We start from the raw sequence: 22,472 nt of genomic DNA, 5'->3' as shown, positions 1-22,472 counted from the left end.
CATGATTTTAAAAACAGTATCATTGCAGTTGTTATGATTTGATTGATATGTGACCTAAGAACAATCTTACATTAAAAAAGTTGCTGAGGTCTGACTTTGTGGTGCTCAGAAATTAAATTATTTTAATCTTAATTCATGTGATGAAGGACTTTGAAAGAAGTTTGACAGGTTTCAGTGCTGAGTAAGGTTAATCCCTAAGTATTTCAATATTTTAGTAATATATTTTTCATGACCATTATGGCAAGCAATAGGCTACCTCATAAGTTGCTATCTGCAAATAATGAGCAAGTGACCTGATAATAACCTAAGTTATGAGCACGAGAGAGACTATTATACTTTCTTGCCCTCTACATCACGGTCATAGCGATCCTATATAAAACAACTTTAAGCCTCCTTTTGAACGGGTAGCCTATCCCTTTTCATTACATGGATTAGCAGCTAGATACGTGAAGAGAACAAGTGGAGAAACATCCAACGCAATGCCTTGGTAGGCCTAATGTTATTATGACCGCCGCGCAGCGAAGCGGCGGTCATATAGGTTTAGTCAGATTTTTTTTTTTTTTTTTCTTTTTCGCATGTCCAAATTTCTGTCAATGATTCCCGGGACACTGAAAGACCGGGGTAGACGAAACTTGGTGGGCATGTAACCCCATATGGATAGAATGGAACCATCGTTTTTCATTTTGATCTGTAGCCCCCCCGCTGGACTGCACCCCCCGATAGGAGGGTAGGGCAGACACAGTTTTCTGTGAATATCTCGAGAACCGTAAGGTTTAGGAGGACCATTTTTTTTTTGTATGTTGATCTCAAGGGGCCATGTCAATCCATTCCATAACCACTCATTTCATGTATAGCGCCACCTAGTTAAACACAAAAAAGTAAAAATGAGGTGTTGTAATCGCAGGTATCTGTGACCTAACATAGTCAAAACTGCACGAAATTGGAAGTGTAGGATCATTATGACACCCTCTGTATGCACACCAAGTTTCGTGGAATTCCGTTCATGGGGGGCCACACAATAAATTAATTTATGTTACTATACACCAACTGGCCTGTAGGTGGCCGGAGACAGTTTTCTGTGAATATCTCGAGAACCGTAGGGCCTAGGAGGTCCACCTTTTTTATGTATGTTGGTCTTAAGGGGGCATGTCAACCCATCCCATTACCACTTATTTCATGTATAGCGCCACCTAGTTAAAAATTAAAAAGCAAAAAATTAGGTGTTTTCATCACAATATCTCTGGCTGACAAGGTCAAAACTGCACGAAATTAAAAGAGTAAGATCATTATGACACCCTCCGAATGCATGCCAAGTTTTGTGTACTTTCGTTCATGGGGGGCCTTACAATAAAATAATGTATGTGTACATTTAGTGACGTACACCAACAAGGATTCCCGGGACACTGAAAGACCGGGGTACACAAAACTTGGTGGGCATGTAACCCCACATGGATAGCATGGAACCGTCGTTTTTCGTTTTGATCTGTAGCCCCCCCGCTGGACTGGACCCCCAAAAGGAGGGTAGGGCAGACACAGTTCTCTGTGAATATCTTGAGAACTGTAGGGACTAGGATGACCATTTTTTTCCGTATGTTTGCCTCCAGGGGTCATGTTAACCCATTTCATGTGCACACATGTGCACAAACAGATATACACACACACATACATTCACAGTAATCATACGTATGACACATACTCACACAGTAGACATATGTACGCTTGCATGCACAGGCACATACGCAGGCACACACACAAGCACGCACACACACACACACACACACACCCACACACATAACATAAACATGTACATGCACACATGCACACAATTCAAGAATTTCTCAGAATTATGAACAGGCAAGATGGAGGTGGGGTTGTATACAATTAATTTTACATGTGAAATCTATGAACTAATCATGTTTTGGTACTTGTTGTCTAGCAGATATCAGTGAGAATTGAGTGTGGATAATGCAATTTAGTGAGACAGTTAGAATCATATAGGCCTTTCAGCGTGATTTATTTTTGTGGAAAAAATGTGCTGGACTGGGCGGCGGTCATTTTGTACCGCTCTGCGGTACATCTAGTTAGGTTGGATTTTGTAGTCACTGCAAATCGAACACCCTCGTTTATGAAACTGGAAACAATTGAACCAGGAGACTTTGCCAAATATTTGTAATATTTGTAAGAGTAGCCTAGGCTACGTTATACTGACACCATGTAGGCTAACGTTAACGTAATGCTCTGAATTCGCGGCCAACATCAAATCCATAGTTCTGTAACGTCGGCGCATAAAGACTGTGTTAGCGTTCTCCAGCGAAAGGCATGCTGGGACACGAGGGTGAACATTTGGGGGGTTTATGTCGTTATTCTCCTAAGTTATAAGTGTAATGTTAGCGTCTTTATTGTGACATGTTTCCCTTTTAGTTCTCCCTCGTGTGTGATCCTTTTTGTGTGGGAGGCTGCGTCCTCCCCTGTATGTGTAGTGTGTGTGCGTGCTTGACCTGCCCTGTTTGCATTGTGTTCTGTGTCTTGGTCTTGGTCTATCTGTGTTCCGGCTCTCGTTCCCAGTGAATAAACCTTTTGATTGGAGAACTGTGTGGTTCGCTATCAAATCGTTACATTGGTGTCAGAAGCGACTTTCGAACATGGCCTCCACTCAGCGGGAGCAGCTGGGAGCGGGAGACCTCATCACTGGGTGGAGGCCCACGCAAGAGGATGCAGAGAGAGCCCTTGTAAGGGCTACTAAAAAGCTCGCGGCCTTCTATCGCTACTGCCGACGGAGGAGAGGAGCTTTCGGTTGGAGCTGCCTGCGGCCATGGGAGAAGTTTTTGCCGGAAGAGGAGCCTGAAGAAGCGTTCGCGGAGAGGACGGCGATGGCCTGGGTGCTGACTCCACGGCGAGCCGCGACGCGTGAGCAGAGAGGGAGTGTGGCGAGGAAGAGGTTCCTAGACGATGGACGGTTGGCGGAGCCGCTGAGGGCAGCGAACTCACGACGGTGGGGCAGCTTCGACGGAAGGGCCCTCTAGTGTGTGACTGTTTTGGTGTGTGCTTTAACTTTTGGGTGCGTGTGAGGGGCACCGTGCAGTGCTAGGCGCTAGTTCTAGTTGGCCTGTTGGCCGGCGCCTTTTAAAAAAGAAAAAAAGTTCGTTGTGTGGAGTTCGATAGCACGACCATCTCGGGGGTCGTGCCTTCGCCGAGGCCGCGAAGGAGTGGAACGGGCCGGGAACAGAGCAGTACGGCTCTGCGAGATGGCAACACGAGGAGGGACGCCGAAGACGGTAGCTGCAGCGGGAGAGCTCAGCGCGGTCCGGTTGCTGTGGAGTCGGTGCCTGTCTGTCCCGGTCGGCGACTCGACGGAGCGGAGTGGCGTTGGTGCAGCTTCATCTGGCCCCCCTCGAACCCCGGTGCTTGGTACAGTGTCGACGGTTGTAAGGCCACCTAGGGCCCCGTCTGGAGAGGAGGAGTGCCGTGGTGACACGCCGCGGAAAGTGCAGCCTGAGGGCGGCTGCTGAGAGGGAGCTGGTGACGAGCGGGTCGGCCACGTGGCTGCTAGCACGCCCGAACTGGATTGCTAGCAGCGTGGAGCCCCGTTGAGTGAGCTCCTGCGGCGCGTGCACCCCACGTGAGTTGGCGGAACTGTCGCACTGAACTGAGTGGCGGGCGACGCGCGCCGACGTTAGCATGTGGCTACCTCGTGGGCATTGCCGAGGACGGCAATGGCTTGTTGGGGGAGCTGTGTAACGTCGGCGCATAAAGACTGTGTTAGCGTTCTCCAGCGAAAGGCATGCTGGGACACGAGGGTGAACATTTGGGGGGTTTATGTCGTTATTCTCCTAAGTTATAAGTGTAATGTTAGCGTCTTTATTGTGACATGTTTCCCTTTTAGTTCTCCCTCGTGTGTGATCCTTTTTGTGTGGGAGGCTGCGTCCTCCCCTGTATGTGTAGTGTGTGTGCGTGCTTGACCTGCCCTGTTTGCATTGTGTTCTGTGTCTTGGTCTTGGTCTATCTGTGTTCCGGCTCTCGTTCCCAGTGAATAAACCTTTTGATTGGACAACTGTGTGGTTCGCTATCAAATCGTTACAGTTCTAACTATTTGATCATCAAGTCAAAATTTCCTGGTCAACTACAAATAATTCCACTACTTTTTATTGCTTAGCTAGACTACTTACCACTTCAATACCATTGACTGTATCTGTTTAAACTGTAACTGTAACAGTTCAACTGTTCAAACTGTAGCCTAAAGTTAACTGTAACAGTTCAACACAAGCAAAACATTGCGAGCTCAATGCACGTGTGAGTTGTTACGGGAACATACACCGACACCAATTTTAGGAAAATGGCTGTTGACTGGTCTTCAGCTATTTTGCTACGGTTTATTACACATCTAGAAGAATACATTTGAGTCGTTATAGGCTCTGGCTTATTATGGAGCATAATAGGAACAAAGTTATGATCAAAAAAATTATCAGGGATGAAAAATCCGAGGGCTTAACTTCTTACGCCACTGGGCTACAGAAATCTTCACCGCTCTTCTATGGTTAATATTGCAAGAGGCCATGACATAGGTTAGTAATTTCTTTACTTGAGAAATCATACAGCACCAAACAAATAATTTGGTAGGCTATAACATATGATTGGGGTGAATTAGGGGTGGCTATGCTATAATTCTCAACGAATAACGTTACACAAAAATGCGCTGAGTGTGCTTCTTAATTAAAATGAAGAAAATTGTCATTAGACATTAACATGAACTTACCCACTTATTGTGCGCTCCGCCTAATCGCGTATGACCCAGTCAGTGAAGTGAAGACATTGCCCGGTGAGTGGGAAGTGGGTCACATCACCTGGCACATGTAGAAAATGTGCGCTCGTAAAATGTCGCCTCCCATTGAAGTGTCCACCAACTAGAAGGCAAGCAGACTGAGAGGGGTCTCACTGCACTCTCGAATATTACAACACGCCCAGTCAAGGCAAACCCCTCAAGAAAGTCTCTTACACCAATGAAACGATAATCAGGCAAACTTGCTCAATACACGCGGGTTTTTGCCGAGCCTTCACTTGACTGACCCCTAGCGTGCAACAGTCAATAAAACAGTGCCATATACGCGTGGTCACGTGGTCGATTAGTGTCGTGCATTCTGTACTTTGAACTGTGCATCTACTGCCTATTTAGTCTAGTCGTGATCCCCATAGGCCCAATAGTAAACGCCATAACCACCTCCTGGATCCAGACGGTGATCCGGATCACTCCCAAACTTTTTGAGTTATCTTGCAAACAAACAGATGAACAGACACACAGACAAACAAACAAACAAACAGACAAACAAACCCAGATGAAAACATAACCTCCTTGGCGGAGGTAATAACTATATAACAGCATGCACACACACAAACCCACAAGAACTATATACAATATGCAAAATAACTATATAGTCCAGTCATTTTAAGCCAAAATAGGGGTCAAGGTTGAACAAATTGCAACACAAGCAAACTTAACTGATTTTGAATCCTCAATATGTCCTGAGTAAGGGAAAAAAAGCCCCGAAGAATCCCGATATGGGAAAGTTTCGAAAAAGACCCAAATATACCCTATTCATGCGCCTATACAGTATTTTTCTCACGTGAATAGGGGGGAAAAATTTACCTTCACATATCACCATGAAAATTACTGAGTTGATTACTTACATCAAGACAAACAAAAATGTATTATACGTTTTTTGAAATTGTTTGTTAACATGGGCAAAAAGGGCATAATGTAATTACGTATAGTTAATTTGTATACCACAACGGAGCTAATAGTCCAGGCAAAGGTCTGACCCAAAACTAATTGCAACAGAATTTATTTTCACATTTTTATATTTCAATTGGTGATCTTTACACCATAGTAAAAGACCATGAAAATCCAGTTGGTGGAAATATGTTAAAATGAGGGTTGTTTTATTATTCTTCAGCAAATACTGACAAAACTGTAATTAGAATGTTGTAGAATACACATTCTAAAGAATATCTGACCCCATCTAACTTAACATGGAATTTTAGAATCTTGCATTGTTGAGGAACATTCTTTTATTTTCAAAGAGTGAATTCCTTTGGCTTATTTCAGACTGGTTTGTTGCAAATTGGTGTCTATTTTACATTGTGGCCCTTTGAATCAATGGAAATGGTTGTTGAATCTTTAAATAGAGCCAAGTGGGTTTTTGCATGTAAGTGTTCCACAATGTGTAATCTATACAAACACATAGGCATTATTCAGCCTAGGAAAGTGGTTTTGGTGTTTACATAATCTGATTTAGAGGTCACTGAAACATACAGTATATCACAAAGTATCAGTCCATCATTTTGCAAGTCTTATAGTAATTGACCTCTTGCCCAGGGGTTGACTGATATACTGTCTGCCCAATCAGAGGGGCCTGTATGATGCCCCTTTACTTTGCACAATTTTTGTCTAAAACAATAATCGGACAGCACAGTATGTTTATGTTAGTGAATGCAGGAAAATTGTGAAGGCAAAGTTGAAGATGGACATGATCATGTCCTAATTCGACAGAAGGGTGCAGATGGGATAACTGCAGTTAGCCTCCAAGTGACTCTATTGTTGTGACATCTGGCAAAAATGCTATACTAATAAATATAGTTTAAGATTAATAATTAACAATGCATGCCTATGCATGGGTCATGGTTTTACCAAAGTCATAGAACAGTCAAAACTATACATATTCTAAAAGTATATGCACTGTACATGAAATATAGCATCAATCAACTTATGTCCCATCTTCCTCCATACCATGCATAACACATACTCCTCTATTCTGTATAGGCGAATCAAGTGAACAGCTGATACATTTTGGCCTGCACTATTAAGGGAAACAAATTAAACACCCTAAACTATATATTTTCTGAAAGCATATACCCTCCGGAGGAGATATAACACCAATTAAGACATTTCCCATCTTCCTCTATGCCATGCACAATACATTGCCCTCTATTCTCCAAAGGCGAATCTAGTGTAAAGTGGATACATTTTGGCCTATACTGTCCAGGGAAAACAAATTAAACACCATAAACTATATATTTTCTGAAAGCATATACCCTCCGGAGGAGATATAACACCAATTAAGACATTTCCCATCTCTCTCTATGCCATGCACAATACATTGCCCTCTATTCTGCAAAGGCGAATCTAGTGTAAAGTGGATACATTTTGGCCTATACTGTCCAGGGAAAACAAATTAAACACCATAAACTATATCTTTTCTATAAGCATATACCCTCTAGATGAGGGTTAAGACATGTATTATCTTCCTCCATGCCTTGTTGCAATTAGTTTTGGGTCACTATACATTAGCTATACATAATTACATTATGCCCTGTTTGCCCATGTTAACAAACAATTTCAAAAAACTTATAATACATTTTCTGTTTTTCTTGATGTAAGTAATCAACTCAGTAATTTTCATGGTGATATGTGAAGGTTAATTTTTTTCTCCTATTGGGATTCTTCGGGGCTTTTTTTCCCTTACTCAGGACATATTGAGGATACAAAATCAGTTAAGTTTGCTTGTGTTGCAATTTGTTCAACCCTTTCTCCTAATATGACTGGACTAATATCCAGCATGCACACGTACACAAATGCACAATAACTATATACAAGAACTATATAGAACATGCAACACGCGCGCACTCACACACAGTTGCACAGTTTTGAAAACGAACGTTAAGGGTTGTTTTAAGGACATGTTTGTGCCAGCCTGTAGGCAGCCACTCTGAAGCAGTAAAGGCGATTCAAAACGAGTCAGAAAAGTCGAGACAGGACCAATCGTCAAACCAGAAAAGGGACTCAAAGTGCTAAATACCAGAATTATCCTTTAAATTCACCTAATCCTAAACCTAACCCCAACCCTAACCCTAACCCATGCCTAACCCTAGTGCCTTCCAGGCAACGCTGCCTTGAAGATAACGTTGGGGGCATAAAACACCAAGAAACTCTAGTACTTTGAGATCTCAGGAAAAGACACATCAGCTTTAGCACTGTATAAAGGCAACAATAGGAGCGAACTGTGAGGTTAGAGGGTCAAGGTGTGTGATTGGCATGCAGGCCTGATGACCTCAGCAGATGGGCCCCATCTTCAGTAGTACAGGAAATAGAAACAAACAACCTCCTGCTATGTCACAGGAAGCAGTGTTTTTCAGACACACATGTACACACACACACACACACACACATACACACACACACACATTTGTACTGTATATGCCTCATGACAGTGGTGTTTGCACATTGGCTCCACAAGGGTCCGGAAACAGGTGCCCAAGTGGCGGGAGTCCATTGTTCCTCCATAACGCTGCAGTCTGCCTGAGGGGCCCCATCTGCCCAGAGAGCAGAGAACAGAGGCAGGAGTTGCAGGAGTGGGGCAGAGAGACCAGGAGCAGAGCGGAGGAGCACAAAGTCCATGTGCTGAGCGCTGGTGAGCTAACAAGAAGGAAGGAAGGGCCGAGTCGGCACAGGAAAGCATCTGCTCCTGACGCTGACACCCTTTAGACTCTCTCTCTCAACACACACACATTTTCTCATTTGGCAAAAGATATTATCTCATGTAATTATGCATTCATCATTGTATGAATGATGTGCCTTTTGGCAATGGCATTCACAATGACTTTTACCTTGACCTTGACCTTGACATCACTTAACCTCTACTTGAGAAAAAGTTTATGAGTTTATAAGATCTAAAGTGCCAAGAAATGAATTCTAATTTTAAACGTAAAAGTTTTATTGTGTGGTTGTGTGTGATCCTTCTGCCTTTGGTTGCTTAAATACTATATACTCTAGAAAATAAATGGCCTACCTCAAGTCCTGTTCAATAACTGATCAATATGGAGTATGGCCTTTGCTCAGCATTGTCACATGTCAAAGGTCTTACACTGGACGTAACCTGAACTGGTTAGTGAAAAGCTCAAACATTAAGGAGCCTTAGAGCAAGCATAAGATATGTGGACTGTAGTCAACATTGGTACAATCATAACCCCAGAAGAGGACTCAGACATACATACAAACAGACAAAACATTCCAAACTGCATACCAATTCATTTCCCTTTAATTTTTATATAAAAAATCAGGTCTTGTCTTTGTCCAGCAAAAGAGCTCCATATAATTTGAAATCACAAAACCAACCTTTACAATTACTTTGCTTTGGTTAACATACTGTCCTCGGCCAGCTTGGACGTCTCACTTTAAAAATGTCATTATACACCAGAGTCCTATAATAATAATAATAATAATAATAATAATAATAATAATAATAATAATGTGCCTTTGCTTTCATAATAATAATGAGGATAATAACACAGTGGAGGCATGTAGCCTCCAAGCTAACCTGCCCCACAGGAGAACTTCCTGCATGTAAAATTATACAGTCTCCACGGCACCAGGCCAGTGGTGGTAACAGACTCATAAGTTAGCAAGTTAGGTAATAACTACCCCACACGTGACACGTGACACGCTCTACTGCCCCCTAATGACATGTTCAAAGTGAGAACATGATCAACTTTGACCTCTTCTCATACGTTTGTATAAGAGAGCCAGAAAGAGCCAGATCACTCACTTTGGAATATAGTCTGATAGAATGGTAACATGGAAACATAAATAACATGAACAAATAAAATTATAAAAAAAAAAAAAACACATAAATAGCTTTCGCATCACTTTCTTGCCATTCTTGTCAACATACTCTCTCCCTTCCAGCAAAACATTAATTTGAAATTCATTTCCTTTTCATGATGTTATCCATAATACTAGATAAGTATACCTTTCCTCAGCCATTAAAATATTCACTTCCAAATTCCCTCATTCGCCTTCAACTCTCCCCACAGACCATCATCAGAATCTACACATGATTGATAACCATTCTAATAGACTTCTACTTCCTCAACTTATTCTTCATGTTATATTAATCTCCCGATTGAAAGCCTGACTTCTGCTCTCATATATAATAAATTAAAAACAGAGGTGAATAGAATTAATAAATAATGTTACCTCACCCACATACCCCATCAATTTGAAGGTGACAAACAGGTCAAGTGGCATTGAAACACAAGACTACCTCCTCAAATCCCTGGCTTTGGACATTATGTTATAGGTGAAGGTTGGCATGGCGGTGTTTCACTCGTTGTCACGGTGACTCTGATTTCCTGCATGACTCCCTCCAGGTGGAGCTCAGCAGGCCTGGAGCAGGCCGGACTGGTAGGGGTCGTTGAGCACCTTGTAGCGGATCTTGGTGTTGGTGATGGCGCCATGCTTCTGCCTCAGGTGGAGGCGGAGCTGACTCTTGTGGCGGAAGTGCAGGTCGCACTTCTCACACTGAAAGAGAGAGAGAGAGAGAGAGAGAGAGAGAGAGAGAGATGGGGTAGATGAATGAAACAGGTACAATCTCAAATACCCAAGTACACAGGGTTTTGGATGAGGAAATAAACAAATTGCAATTGAATTCATGTTCATATTATTCCCCCTAGCAGTTTATATTTACAGAAGTACATGTATAAATCATGCTTGTGTGAAAAATGACGTTTCTAAAACAGTTCAGATTCTTATGATTGGCTGAATCACGTTCAATGCTGTTGTAAAACCCAGCACAACCCTTCACGTTGACCGCATTTCATTCTATATTACTGCGCTACCACGAATTGATACAAAAGTTAGAGTTGCTGCATTCATTTATGAATGTATATGGCCACTCGGGGCTTATTGCTAATGAGCAAATACTTTTGTTGGTGAGTACACAGGCATGGGTTTGTGTGTGTGCTTGTGTGAGTGTGTATCTGTGAGTCTATGTATGTGTGTGTGTGTGTGTGTGTGTGTGTGTGTGTGTGTGTGTGTTTGTGTGTGTGTGTGTGTGTGTGTGTGTGTGTGTGGAGAGAGAGAGAGAGAGAGAGTGCACTTACACTGTAAGGTTTCTCCCCTGTGTGTATGCGCAGGTGACTCTTGAGTGTCTGCAGGTGGCGGAAACGAGTGCCACAGGTGTGGCAGGGGTACGGCTTCTCTCCAGTGTGGATCAGGACGTGGGCACGCAGGTGAGCTACCTGTACCACACACACACACACACACACACACACACACACACACACACACACACACACACAAACAAACTCAGTTGCCCATAAGTGACCAGTGTATCCCAGGCCTAATCTTACCCTTAACTTTTGTCTCTGACAATGACAATAATAATTTATCATTATTCTTAACAATAGATAGATCTGAAGTGCAAAGTGTTTTTTATGGTCAGGTTAAAGGTGTCCTACCTGGACGAATCGGGCACCACATGTGTCGCAGTGGTAGGGCTTTTCTCCAGAGTGGATGCGAGAGTGGGTCTTCAGGTTGGCGGGCCGGTTGAACTTGGCTCCGCACACATTGCAGCGATATGGCTTGTCACCTACAGGGTGAATAATAGACTTGTAATCTTCATGTTATGGTTATGGTTATGTATAACCGTTTTGTGATAAATTGTATCATGAAAGAAGATCATGTAATCTTCATGTTACAGTATAACGAAAAAAGAGTGCTATCACAAACTAGGAAGTTGTCTTGCCTGTGGATGACGGTTTGGCAACACTCAGGTTTCCTGAGTAACAGATCAGAGAGTAGTGGCTCTCACGTTTGATTGAATGTATACAGGGTGACGGGCCATTCTGATTGGCTGTCTCAGGCTCAGGTGGACATGGTGGTAGATAAGGTGAACAGGTGGCTGGAAAGATACAAAATAGCAGACTACCTCAGAATTTACAGCAGAATACACATTCTATTCAGGCATGGATGAGATTAGTATACTGCCAAAAAAGAAAGGAACTGGGGTTTTTTGATAATATAAAAAAAACATGTTTTTTTTTTGTTTGTTTGTTTTTAACAATATTTCATATTATGGTAAACTTCAAAAGCAAGTAAAGAATAAAAATCAAAATACCAAGAGTCCAGTTTTCGTAAACCTACTGAAAGGAGTTACACATTTATTGGAAGAGGCCATGGTGGGGGAGCTATCACCTAACAAGCCTTGTGACACTCACACAGGGTCATGTGAGAGACTTAGCCACATGCACAACAACACAACTTCCATATGACTGAGCAGTGGAAAGATCTGATGCAAGTCCTGAAACAAATTCGGATGGCTTTCACTTCCTGTTAGACAGGGAGGCCCATGTGTTACATCCTTAACCTAGACAGGAACCCTGTACAAGAACACTATTATATATAGGCCCTTTCAATCTGTTCCTGGGGGGGTTCCTGGTTGGAATGTGCAAAACCAACAGATACTTGAAAATGAAACTGCCTTTAGTGTAATGCTCTACAAAGTTTTGATTTTTAAACTTGTTTTTTGTTTTTGTTGTTGTTCCTAAGGTACCACTCACTCAATGTTGCTGTGCTTTAGGAACGCACATGTTTGTTAATGTAGTGGAACAGGTCTATATCATAGAAGCCTTGTCAGTATTCAGCTGTTATGCACTCAAAGGGTGCAAAACATTTTCATTCCATTTCATTCTAGACAGTTTCCATGGAAACAGCTCCAGAGCGGCCTGTCTCACCTGCATTGCCCTGGGGCAGGAGGGCCTGGTGCTCCAGGACGGGGTCCAGGGTACAGGGCAGAAACCCAGGGACGGGCAGGGTAGAGGGGGTCAGCTGAGGCACACAGCACAACGCCACCATCCCTTGTCTGGAGAGAGAGTGAGATATACAGTAAGGTGGGTATAAGTAGTTATTCATATTTACATATAAAATATGGTCCAAGTCCATGTACTGTATATAAACACATTTATATAAACTCACATGTATATAAACGTTCCCTAAGACTATGTGTGCCACTGGCACGGGTGGAAACAGAGAGAGAGAGAGAGAGAGAGAGAGAGAGAGAGAGAGAGAGAGAGAGAGAGAGAGAGAGCTTTTGTGTTCCTCTCTGGGCTAAGTATGTTTGACATAAAAAAACACTTATGTGGGTATCCAGTACTTGTCTGGCTCATCTGATGTCGTTTTTTATAAATACATATTTGTGGGTGGCTTTTATGCCTTTAATTCGATAGGACAGTGAAGAGAGTTACCGAAAGCAAGTGGGAGAGATGTGGTGGGACCGGCAAAATGACCCAGGTCTGACGTGGACCCGAACATGGTATGAGTGTTGTTGCCAGTTGCGTCAAAGTGGCCCCATGACATGAATGTGGTGTTGATTTTTCATGTCTAGACAGTCCCATCTTAGCAGTACAAGCTGTTTTTTCAGTCACTATTCCCATGCATTTTTCCCATCCGGAGTTTGTTTGCTAAGCCAGAATCTACTGAGCTCAGCCCATTATACTAACTGGTTCAACTGGAAAACATCTTGGTTGCTTGCTCACTCACTGACTACTCACCTGTCAATCACTTCCTGCTCTGACTTTGGCCACTTGTCATTGGTTGCTTTGGGCGTGGTGTCCATCCTATCCTCTGCATTAGGAGATGGGCTACCCCCACATGGCCCCACCCCAGTCTCCTCCTCCTTGATGTTGGTGGCACAGAGGGGGTTGAGGACGATGTATTTGTACTTCTTCCAGTTGCAGGCCTTAGGGTCGGGAATAGGCTTGGTCTCACTTGCTCTCTAAACGATAAACAGAAAAACAAGAACAGTTGAGCTTCTCATCTTTTCCCTTGCCCACATTTTACAGTCAGCTTACTGATTCAGTCGGGCTGAATATAGTTTCACTTAAATCATTCAAACATCATTTAAATCATTGAGACCTTTTTGGACATACACCAATTTAACAAACAAAAAAAAAACTATTTAAGATTTTAGATAAAATGCAAAATGTAAAAAAAATTGACCTAATCATCGCCCTCTGTTAAATTGTTAAGCAGCCCTTTGGCAGGAACACGCACCCTGGATTTGGGGCTGAGGTTGCAGCTGCTGGACTCGGCTGGTGAGTTGGGCTGTCCGTTGGAGCAGGAGGGACTGTCTGGAGAGGGGGCCACCGGCTCAGACTCCTCCAGCTTCAGGCTCTGAGACCTGGGCTCCTGACTCAGGCGAGTCCCTTGCTCCACCGAGGCCTCCCCTGGAACCCTGGAATGCATTTTTCATTAGTTATGGTTACTTCGAAAACACTTTTATTTAAAGCAAAGACACTTTCATCCAAGCATTTGTTTGGGCAGTTGCCTGTTTATGTGTAATGTATCTGTTTTTCTACCTCTGTTGCTCTGGATGTGCATGAAAAAAAGAACATCTCACGCTCATCTTTCTGTCTGTCTCTATCTGTCTGTAGTTATGGAATAGATGTGTGTAAATACCGTTGATACATATTGCCTCTAGTAACCTTACTTTCAACAACTGGTATGACATTTTTTTTTTTAATTATTTTCAGTGCCAGTTTTGGCATAAAGGTCTTTCTCACCTGGCCATGCTGTGGCTCTCCTCAGCCTCCTTGGCTGCAGGCTGGGAGGTGTGGGGGAACATCAGAAGGGAGCTGCTACTGTTGCTGCTGCTGCTACTGGGGCTGTACTTCGAGAACGCTCCTCCAGGGGGCGCCCTGTACACAGCAGGAGGCATGGAGGACAGCTCCAACAAGGGAGGAGCAGCAGGAAGTCTCTCACTGCAAAGGAGAAGAAGTGCTAGTTCATTATAGGTACTATACATAACAATTTATGCTGAAAACGTTGGGAAATTAACTTGAAATGCAACAGAATAAACTTGAAATCTCTAAATCTTTTCAGCAACTTTAGATTTTTATTCCTGTGGACTAAATTAAGTAGGTTAAAGGATCTTAACATGACTGAATGACTATACAAGGATGTAGGTTCACTCAGTAAACCTACCTACGGAAGCAACCAGACAGACACACACACACACACACAAACACACACACACACACACCTATTCAGCATAAAGGTTCTGCACGTGTCAGCCACGTGCTCCATCTGCAGGTAAGTGGCGGCCGCCAGGACCCCAGGTACAGTGCGGGGGCTTAGGGGCAGCCGGGAGGTGTACATGAAATCCAGCAGCAGGGACACACTGGACGCATCCAAGCCGTCAGGCAGAGAGAAGGACACCCCGTGCTCCCCAGGACCCGGGCTTTGGCCCCGCTGCACAACCAGTGTGTAGAAGTAGCCACTGTGGAGATCGAGAGATAGAGAGATTTCCACACCCAGTTATCGGACACATCAGGGAAAAAATAAGTCATAGTCTGACACACCGTAGATGAAAGTAATGAACAAGGGAAGGAGTGTGAGTGGAGAATGAGAGAGACAGCATTAGTGTTCGCAACACATCCTGCCCCACCAGATGTGTCCCGTCCATACAGGCCGGGCTGAGGAAAATGAAAAGCCCGCTGCTGACCATACAGCCACCGAGACAAAGAGAATAGGAGGAAAACATTAATGCGTCGCAGGCAAGGAATGGAATGAATCACGGACAAGTGGAAGAAAGACGTGGGCATAAAAACAACAGGAAAAGAAAGCTTCGGAAGAGGGAAATGGAGATTTGAAAGGGCATGCTTCAGTAGACGTTTGAAGGTGGCACTCCTACTGTAGCTGGCATAAATGAATATATGAATGCATGAAGCAGGGGAAAGTTGGCACGCCCAGTAACCCAAGGCAAAAATAAACTTCCTGACTAGATTAACGGTGCTCCTATATTGCTAGCCAACTGGGGCTCGACAAAAGTGCATGAACATGTCAGATACAAAGGTGAAAGGTGCTGTTAGAGTTCTTGGTGCTTAGACATTATATTCCATAGGTAAATGGCCACTTAAAATAATATATTTTTTGTACTAAATAATATAGAAAATATGATATATAAACATAATCAATACTGACTGATAGTGATTCATACCTGCAGGCAACCAGCACAGCACAGTGTGCCCGCAGCCTGGTACTGCCCACCATCAAGGTGGCATCAGTAAGGATATCCCGGTGACGGAGCTCGTTCAGGTTCAGCAGCACGTCGTTGGAGTGGCGCGTGTACTCCTTCACGTACCCCTCCGCCGTCTCTCCACCGTCGGCCGATTCGCGCCTACTGCTCGCTCGGTGTCCCTCCACCGCCTGCATTCTGCTCATCCTCTGAGAGGAAGGGAGGAAGTGGACGGAGAGAAAGGATGATAAACAAAAGGCAAGACCGGTTTAGAAAAGCTAACATACTTTGTAGAAGGTAATTTATAGTCTTCAATGGGTTCAGAGCTATGCTACTTCAGCAGTTCATGTAAATGTTATTCTACCAGTGGGGTCATTATGTCAAGTGCAAGATTTTACATACCTTACTATATGGTCGAAGACAGATTTTATTTGTCCAGTCTAGCAGTAGTCTGTGCTATAGGGGAGACCAGCTCCCTACTCGTACCTGGAATATGAATAAAAGTAAAATGTCTTAGAAGTGCAAATTAGCAACAATGAACATAGTGTAAAACATTTATTAAAAACTTATGCATGTTGCCATCCTTTATGCTTAGCAAGAATTCACATATACAAGGAGAATAAATACTAAATTAAGTGAATTAAAGTAAAAAAGGTTAGTTAAATAAAAACAGAATCTAGTTTAATCTCTCAAAACTCTTTAAACCACCAATCAGTAAAACACTGTATACATACTGTAATGCTATACAAAATCAAGGTACTAAAAGTGTTTGCAGCTGTACCACACTACTCCAGCAACAAAGGTTCTCTCGAATTATCAAAAGGCAGCAAAACGCCATCCTTTAATTTTTAGCACCATATTAAACCGCAGAACCGCAACCACCTCAGATGACAAAACCAAAGACCAGAACATGCAACAAAGTCAACAAAAGACCAATCTTCTGACACCTTAACCACCACAGCCCCACTCACCCCGACCAGCAGGGACGAGATAACCCGTGCTCGTTCTGCCCTGGTCAGTCCTGCTTGAGCTCTCCAGTCAGTTCCAGTCAGACACAAGCAACCCTCTGTCCCCCTGTCCAATTCTGACTGCTGGCTGGTTAACAATGACCCGGGAGCAGACTGGGAGGGGATGCTTTATAACGTTGCGCAGGAAGTCCCTAGGCGACCAGGGCCGCTCGCTTCCCCCTTCCTCGTCCTGCGCGGCCCACGCGCCCTGGAAGCTTTGCAGGAAAGGTAGAGGCACAGAGCTCCAGGTATTTTTAGTGGGAGTTTGCTTGTTTTTTGTTTTGTTTTGTTTTTTCTGTTGTTTTTTTAAAGGTTGTTGTTTATTGTTCTTCACCTCACAGCGTGTCATCAACGCACAGTAATCACAGGAGCGGAAACCTTGTTCAGGAAAGAAGCGTATGTATGTGTGTGTGGGAGTAGGAGTGGGAGAGGCCATGATCGTGTGGGTGGTGGTGTGTGTGTGTGTGTGTGTGTGTGTGTGTTGGGGGGGGGGGGGGGGGCTCAGGGGTCAACTGGCACTGTCCAGGAGTCCGCCGTGCCCAACCAAACCCGCCAGCCAGCCACCCTCGCTGAACCCCCCCCCCGCCAGGCAAGAGAAAACAGTGTAAGTGGAAGCGAACAGGAACTCCTCATCAACAGCCTGTGGCCACGGACACATTCAACCCCTCACCTGCCTTTCCACTATAGGGCTGACCTTTCACCTCTCCGCCATCCTCATCTCAAAACAAGTCTCTAGTCTGGACTTTTAGTGTAGAATTGATGGCAAGCACCGTACATCTAATGCCAGGTCACCCACTGGCTTTCAAAAAGAACACAATAACAGAGTGAGGAAAGATTTACTGTGACTGGTGAAAACTAAGCTCTATGTTTTTACCTAAAATGTGTGTATCTTTTAGCCTGGCGAGCCAGACCCACATTAAAATGTAGGGTCTGGGCACTCACCGTTCGCAGTGCTCAGTCCGAGGGGCTGGATAATCAGTTGTATTCAAGTTTTATTGTTTTCAAGTAGCAGGAAATTCAAGCCAAACCGTTGCAACTCTGCCATCAATCATTATGTTAAGCCCACCAAACGACTCTATACACGATTTCAATGCCTGATTAAGTTTCGATTTCTGGAGCTCACAAGCCAATGGAGAGTTGCTAGACTAGCCCTGGCAGCAAATGTAATTTAGGGGTGCGTCTAGATTTCTAGGCTATGTATCTTTCTCAGTCGAACAACAATACATTGCTAGAGAAATTCTCATAGTATTCACACTATGCCATGAGAATGTAACATATGCAATATATCATATATAAGACTGTATATAACATACATAATATACAATGCATTCACTGGGCCCCTAATGCACTAATAATCCTGTGTGTCCTGTATGACTGGCTAAAAAGCTGATCGAGAAATGGGGGGTTTCCCGGCTGCCATCCATGGAAGGCACCGGAAGGTTCTGCCCAGCTTCCTTTGAGAGGAGGGGTCAGCCGTTTTTTTGTTATGGGCACTCGGGGGAAGGAAATGGAGAGAGAGAGGTGAAAAAAAATGAAAGATTTGGGGAGATACCCTTTCTGCAGCTGAAAAACAACGCCTCGCTCACCCCACCCCCCCTTCCTACCCCCTCTAGCCCAACCAGAGGAATGGACTCGACAGATGTGCAGGAACACCACTGCCCCCCCCCCCCTCCCGCCCCACCTCCCCAACTCCCCTCCCTGCTTGCCCTGGCGAGCTCCTTAAGGCATCCTGTGAGACACACACATACACACGCGCACACACACGCACACACACACACACGCACACGCACACGCACACACACACACACACACACACACACGCACACGCACACACACACGCACACGCACACACACATTGAGATGAGGATAAAACGCCCGCGCAGGACATCCGTCATAATAAGGGAATCAGGGAGGAGCTAGAGAAACAGGGATTGGGGGGGGGGGGGGGCTTCGTTAATTGAAAACAAGCGGAAAGTTACCTCATACACACACACACACACACACATGGATGCGTGCACACACACACATGCAAATTCACACACACACATTCCTGTGCTTAAGACACCACCCATTTTGCATTAAAAACCTGTATGACCTGACCAGTGATGGCACCCTTAGACAAAATCCTTCAACTAAAACCATAGAACGTGTATGTGCAATAAAATGTGCTTCTGTATAACTGAATTACTCAACATGAATGCCTCTGCATACATCACAACTGGGTACTCTAATGAGAGTCGGAAGCCCTATGTTCTTTGCCTCTGAGTGTTGGGCACGTGTCTAAGCCCTTGCATTCTTATTTGTTTGGATGAAGAATAGATTAATGGCACCCCCCCCCCAAAAAAAAAAAAAGAAAACAGAAAACAACAGAGAAAGAGAGAGAGAGAAAGAAAAAAAACTCATAGATGGAGATGTAGAGATGTAGGTCTAGGCGACTTCCAGGCATTGTGAGAGGCACGGAAGCGAGGGGGCGTCGGAGGAAAAGTGAGAACATTACTAAACAGGTTCGGGCCAAATGAGCGGAAGACGGACAGTCTGGCCTGCAGTGGCCTGCCCCCGTCCCCCTGACCCGGGCCATGGCCCTGGGCTTCACGCTGGGCCACTAGCCCCCTACCCCCATCTGAGGTTTAACCCATCCGCCCATGAGTATATACTGTATTCCCTTCATCATAAAGCGCTTTCAGATATAACCTCCGGAGTATATGCAGAGGTTTGTCAAACGGAGGTCCTACCCCTCGGATGATTCAGATATGTTTACAGTCCTGATGCCATACATATACAATGTGCAATGCAATTAAATGCTCATCGATGGTTGCAGTAGTAAGTAGTAGTCAGGTCAGGTTGGATAAGTGTAAACCCTTTAGTTAAAATCTGAAAAAGCAAGGAATGACATTCTTATAGACATGCTCACCATTCTAAAATGGATTAATTCATTCTAAAATTACATGCATGGCAATTGCCAAATATGCAATACACCATAATTGCTTCTGCTCAAACCACTGAAACAAAACGGTACACTGTTAAGTATTTTGATCAGACATATAGGCCTATAGTAGGTTGCATTATGTTCAATGTAATCTCAGCAGTAAACTAGGATGGAGTGTGTATACAGTACTGAGGCATGCTGGCCTCAACTGGCAGAGGTTAAGATATACATGAGATGATGGCATCCTGCCTCTTCTTTAAATGGGCCTTGACCTCGTGAAAAGATTATGCCACTGGTAAGTCTTTAATGGCATTGCAGTGACTGTAAAACTACTGCTTACAAGATTTACAAGCATGACCTAAAATTACTTTAAAATTACATGCAAGGACAGAAATTCAATTTAATATTTTGTAGGCTTTCTCCACAGTGTACTGTATGGTTGTATCATAAGCTATTCTATTGCATTTCTATTGCAACTGTGAACATGGGAAATTGTTATTTGTCTGTTATTTGAAATCTTAAAAGCGTCCTAAACTGGTGTGTGATTGGCTGGGTGGATATAATGAGCACATTCACCACAATTAAATCAAAACTGGCATGTGAATTCTTAAACTGCATTCTTTTTACTTTTCAAAACAAGGTGTCACTTCATTTTTACAACACATGCTCTTGATATCACAAACAATCTCACAAGCAGCAGCTGCCTGGAACAATAACGCGGATCCAGATGAACTGTCCTTTCCTGCCTGCACTGGAGGTTTTGTACATATAAGGACACAGCAAACCCCATCCGGACTAAAGGGGGTGGGGGGTAGGGGGCCTGTTTGTCCCCTTAGGAAGGTGGCAGGAGGCAGAAACGTGAAAAACATCAAATAAAAAAAAGGGTAAAGAAAACAATAAAGACAAATACTGGGACTGGGGTTTCCTTTGAAGCAGATTTGAGACAGCCAGAGAGAGGGGGCTGGGTGGGAGGGATTACCGAGAGGGGAGGAGGGCGGGAGGGAGGGAAGATGGTGTGTGTGTGTGTGTGTGTTTGAGGTGGGAGGCACTGCCCCCCTGAGCTTTTCAGTCATCATGTCAGAAAGAGAGAGAGGAAAAGTCCTGGCAGGGGAGCTGTCGAGACGAAAAGGAAACCTCCCTTGAATCGCCCAAATATGGTCAAACTTTAAACTTTTTTAATATGTTTTTCCCAGCGCCATTAAAACGGAGGGGGAGGGCTTCAGTAGTAGGCTACTTTGGCCCTCTAACAAACAGCAGAGAGCTCCAGTCCACTCCACTCCACTCAGGGCCTTCAGATGGTTTAGCATCTCGGTAATCAGTCTAAGAGGGTTTGGAAAAGCGTCTGGAACTAAAAATGGGGACGGCATATTTAGAGATGTATAGGGTACGGAGAGGAGAGCAGAGGTCAGAAGATCCACTTTCATAACAAGTTAAAAATAGACCAGAGAAAGGCCAACCCTATATGACTATTATTGACAGATAATGTTCAAACCTTTCAGACTGTCAGTTCCTGGCTATACTACATTATTATGTCGGATATTTGGATAAAAACATCTACTAAATAAATAGATTTAGTAAGCCGTAATTCTGTTTTAGCACTGGAAATCACTTTTGCACTTTGTTTACTTGTTGCCCTATGTCTATGAACACTCCATAACATCTCACTACATTACTTCCACTTGTGCATACTGCATCACAGTGCCTGGAATATGAAATCTAGAGGATAATCTATAACATCACAATTGTATTTTCATAATTATAGTGTTATAAGTCCTTTGCCTATTGTGTAAGTGTCATATAAGCCAGAGGTTCTCAACCTTTTTGGGGCTGAGGCATACCACAGGTCAAACCAAAATGGCAAGGCACACTGACGATCACTGCATGAAGTTATCACAGACATTATTATAGGCTATAACAGGGGTGTTCATATATGCCTACATTTCTCTCATACAGTGTTCATGGGCGACAGCATTATGCTGACTGAGCTGTGTAACAGATTTGTAGCCTATTAGGCAACTTTATACCAACGACTTTATGACTTACCTAAGAGCAGTTTGATTAAGAAGCTGTGTCATTGATGCATTTGAAAATCATTGTTTCATGAGCCTGTATAAAAGTGCATTGGGTTCCTCAAAATTCCACAATATTCCAGAAACACCACACATTTTTCCTCACAAGACTAGTTGAAAACCACTAATATAAGCTTATTGGATTCCTACAGTTCCCTCAGGATCTCTCTCTCTCTCTCTCTCTCTCTCTCTCTCTCTCTCTCTCTCTCTCTCTCTCTCTCTCTCTCTCTCTCTCTATATATATATATATATATATATATATATATATATATTCATTTCTAAGATAGACTATGTACATAGTCATGGCCCATTTGTGAGAGATAAATTTACAACTTGGCCTACATGCATAAATCAATCCAATTACAGACTAATGGTTTAGATTTTCCAGTACTATTTGTAGTTTTAACACAAGTGCAATGTAGACGACAATTAACATATCATACAAAGTGAAAATATTAAACATATTAGTTCAATGCCTACATGGATATATGCACTGATCCTTCTGCATGCACAAACACTTTAACTTAAGTTTGTTTCTTGTTCTGCTATAACTCCATTAACAAGCATTCTTGACTAATGTCTAATATGTCATTAAAATTATTTTACCTTTTCACTAATGGATGGT

General features: G+C 43.5%; 2 protein-coding genes across 3 annotated transcripts in view; both read right to left on the bottom strand.

The window, feature by feature from the left end:
- Positions 1-4,892, bottom strand: part of slc16a13 (solute carrier family 16 member 13) — a 35,319-nt gene extending 30,427 nt beyond the window's left edge. For both annotated transcript variants that reach the window (XM_076289002.1, XM_076289003.1), the window contains exon 1: positions 4,754-4,892. The gene's annotated coding sequence lies outside the window, so the exon portion shown is untranslated. The remainder of the gene's footprint in view (positions 1-4,753) is intronic.
- Positions 4,893-9,715: 4,823 nt separating this feature from the next.
- On the bottom strand, positions 9,716-16,928 carry bcl6b (BCL6B transcription repressor). Its single transcript, XM_076289718.1, has 12 exons — positions 16,817-16,928; positions 16,248-16,331; positions 15,828-16,054; positions 14,871-15,107; positions 14,392-14,589; positions 13,883-14,063; positions 13,381-13,604; positions 12,565-12,692; positions 11,577-11,732; positions 11,290-11,420; positions 10,933-11,070; positions 9,716-10,351 (listed from the first exon to the last, which is right to left on the bottom strand). The coding sequence occupies exons 3-12, from the start codon at positions 16,049-16,051 to the stop codon at positions 10,208-10,210; spliced, it is 1,761 nt and encodes a 586-aa protein (XP_076145833.1). The 5' UTR covers positions 16,052-16,054; positions 16,248-16,331; positions 16,817-16,928; the 3' UTR covers positions 9,716-10,207.
- Positions 16,929-22,472: the final 5,544 nt, after the last annotated feature.

This window comes from Alosa pseudoharengus, unplaced genomic scaffold (genome assembly GCF_046254945.1).
Source record: "Alosa pseudoharengus isolate Yale_2024_CS ecotype anadromous, Long Island Sound unplaced genomic scaffold, YU_APseudo_1.1 YU_APseudo_1.1_scf_17, whole genome shotgun sequence".
Lineage (NCBI taxonomy): Eukaryota > Metazoa > Chordata > Actinopteri > Clupeiformes > Clupeidae > Alosa > Alosa pseudoharengus.
The sequence above is the reverse complement of the archived record's forward strand: the minus strand, read 5'-3'. Positions and strand labels throughout refer to the sequence as shown.

Bases quoted from the DNA above. Each gene is read 5' to 3' on its own strand.
- bcl6b (XM_076289718.1), bottom strand. From the start codon at position 16,051: ATGAGCAGAATGCAGGCGGTGGAGGGACACCGAGCGAGCAGTAGGCGC. The intron at 15,108-15,827 runs GTATGAATCACT...CGATCTCCACAG, and splicing joins GCTGTGCTGGTTGCCTGCAG to TGGCTACTTCTACACACTGG. The intron at 11,733-12,564 runs GTGAGACAGGCC...GTATCTTTCCAG, and splicing joins CCTGCCCCAGGGCAATGCAG to CCACCTGTTCACCTTATCTA.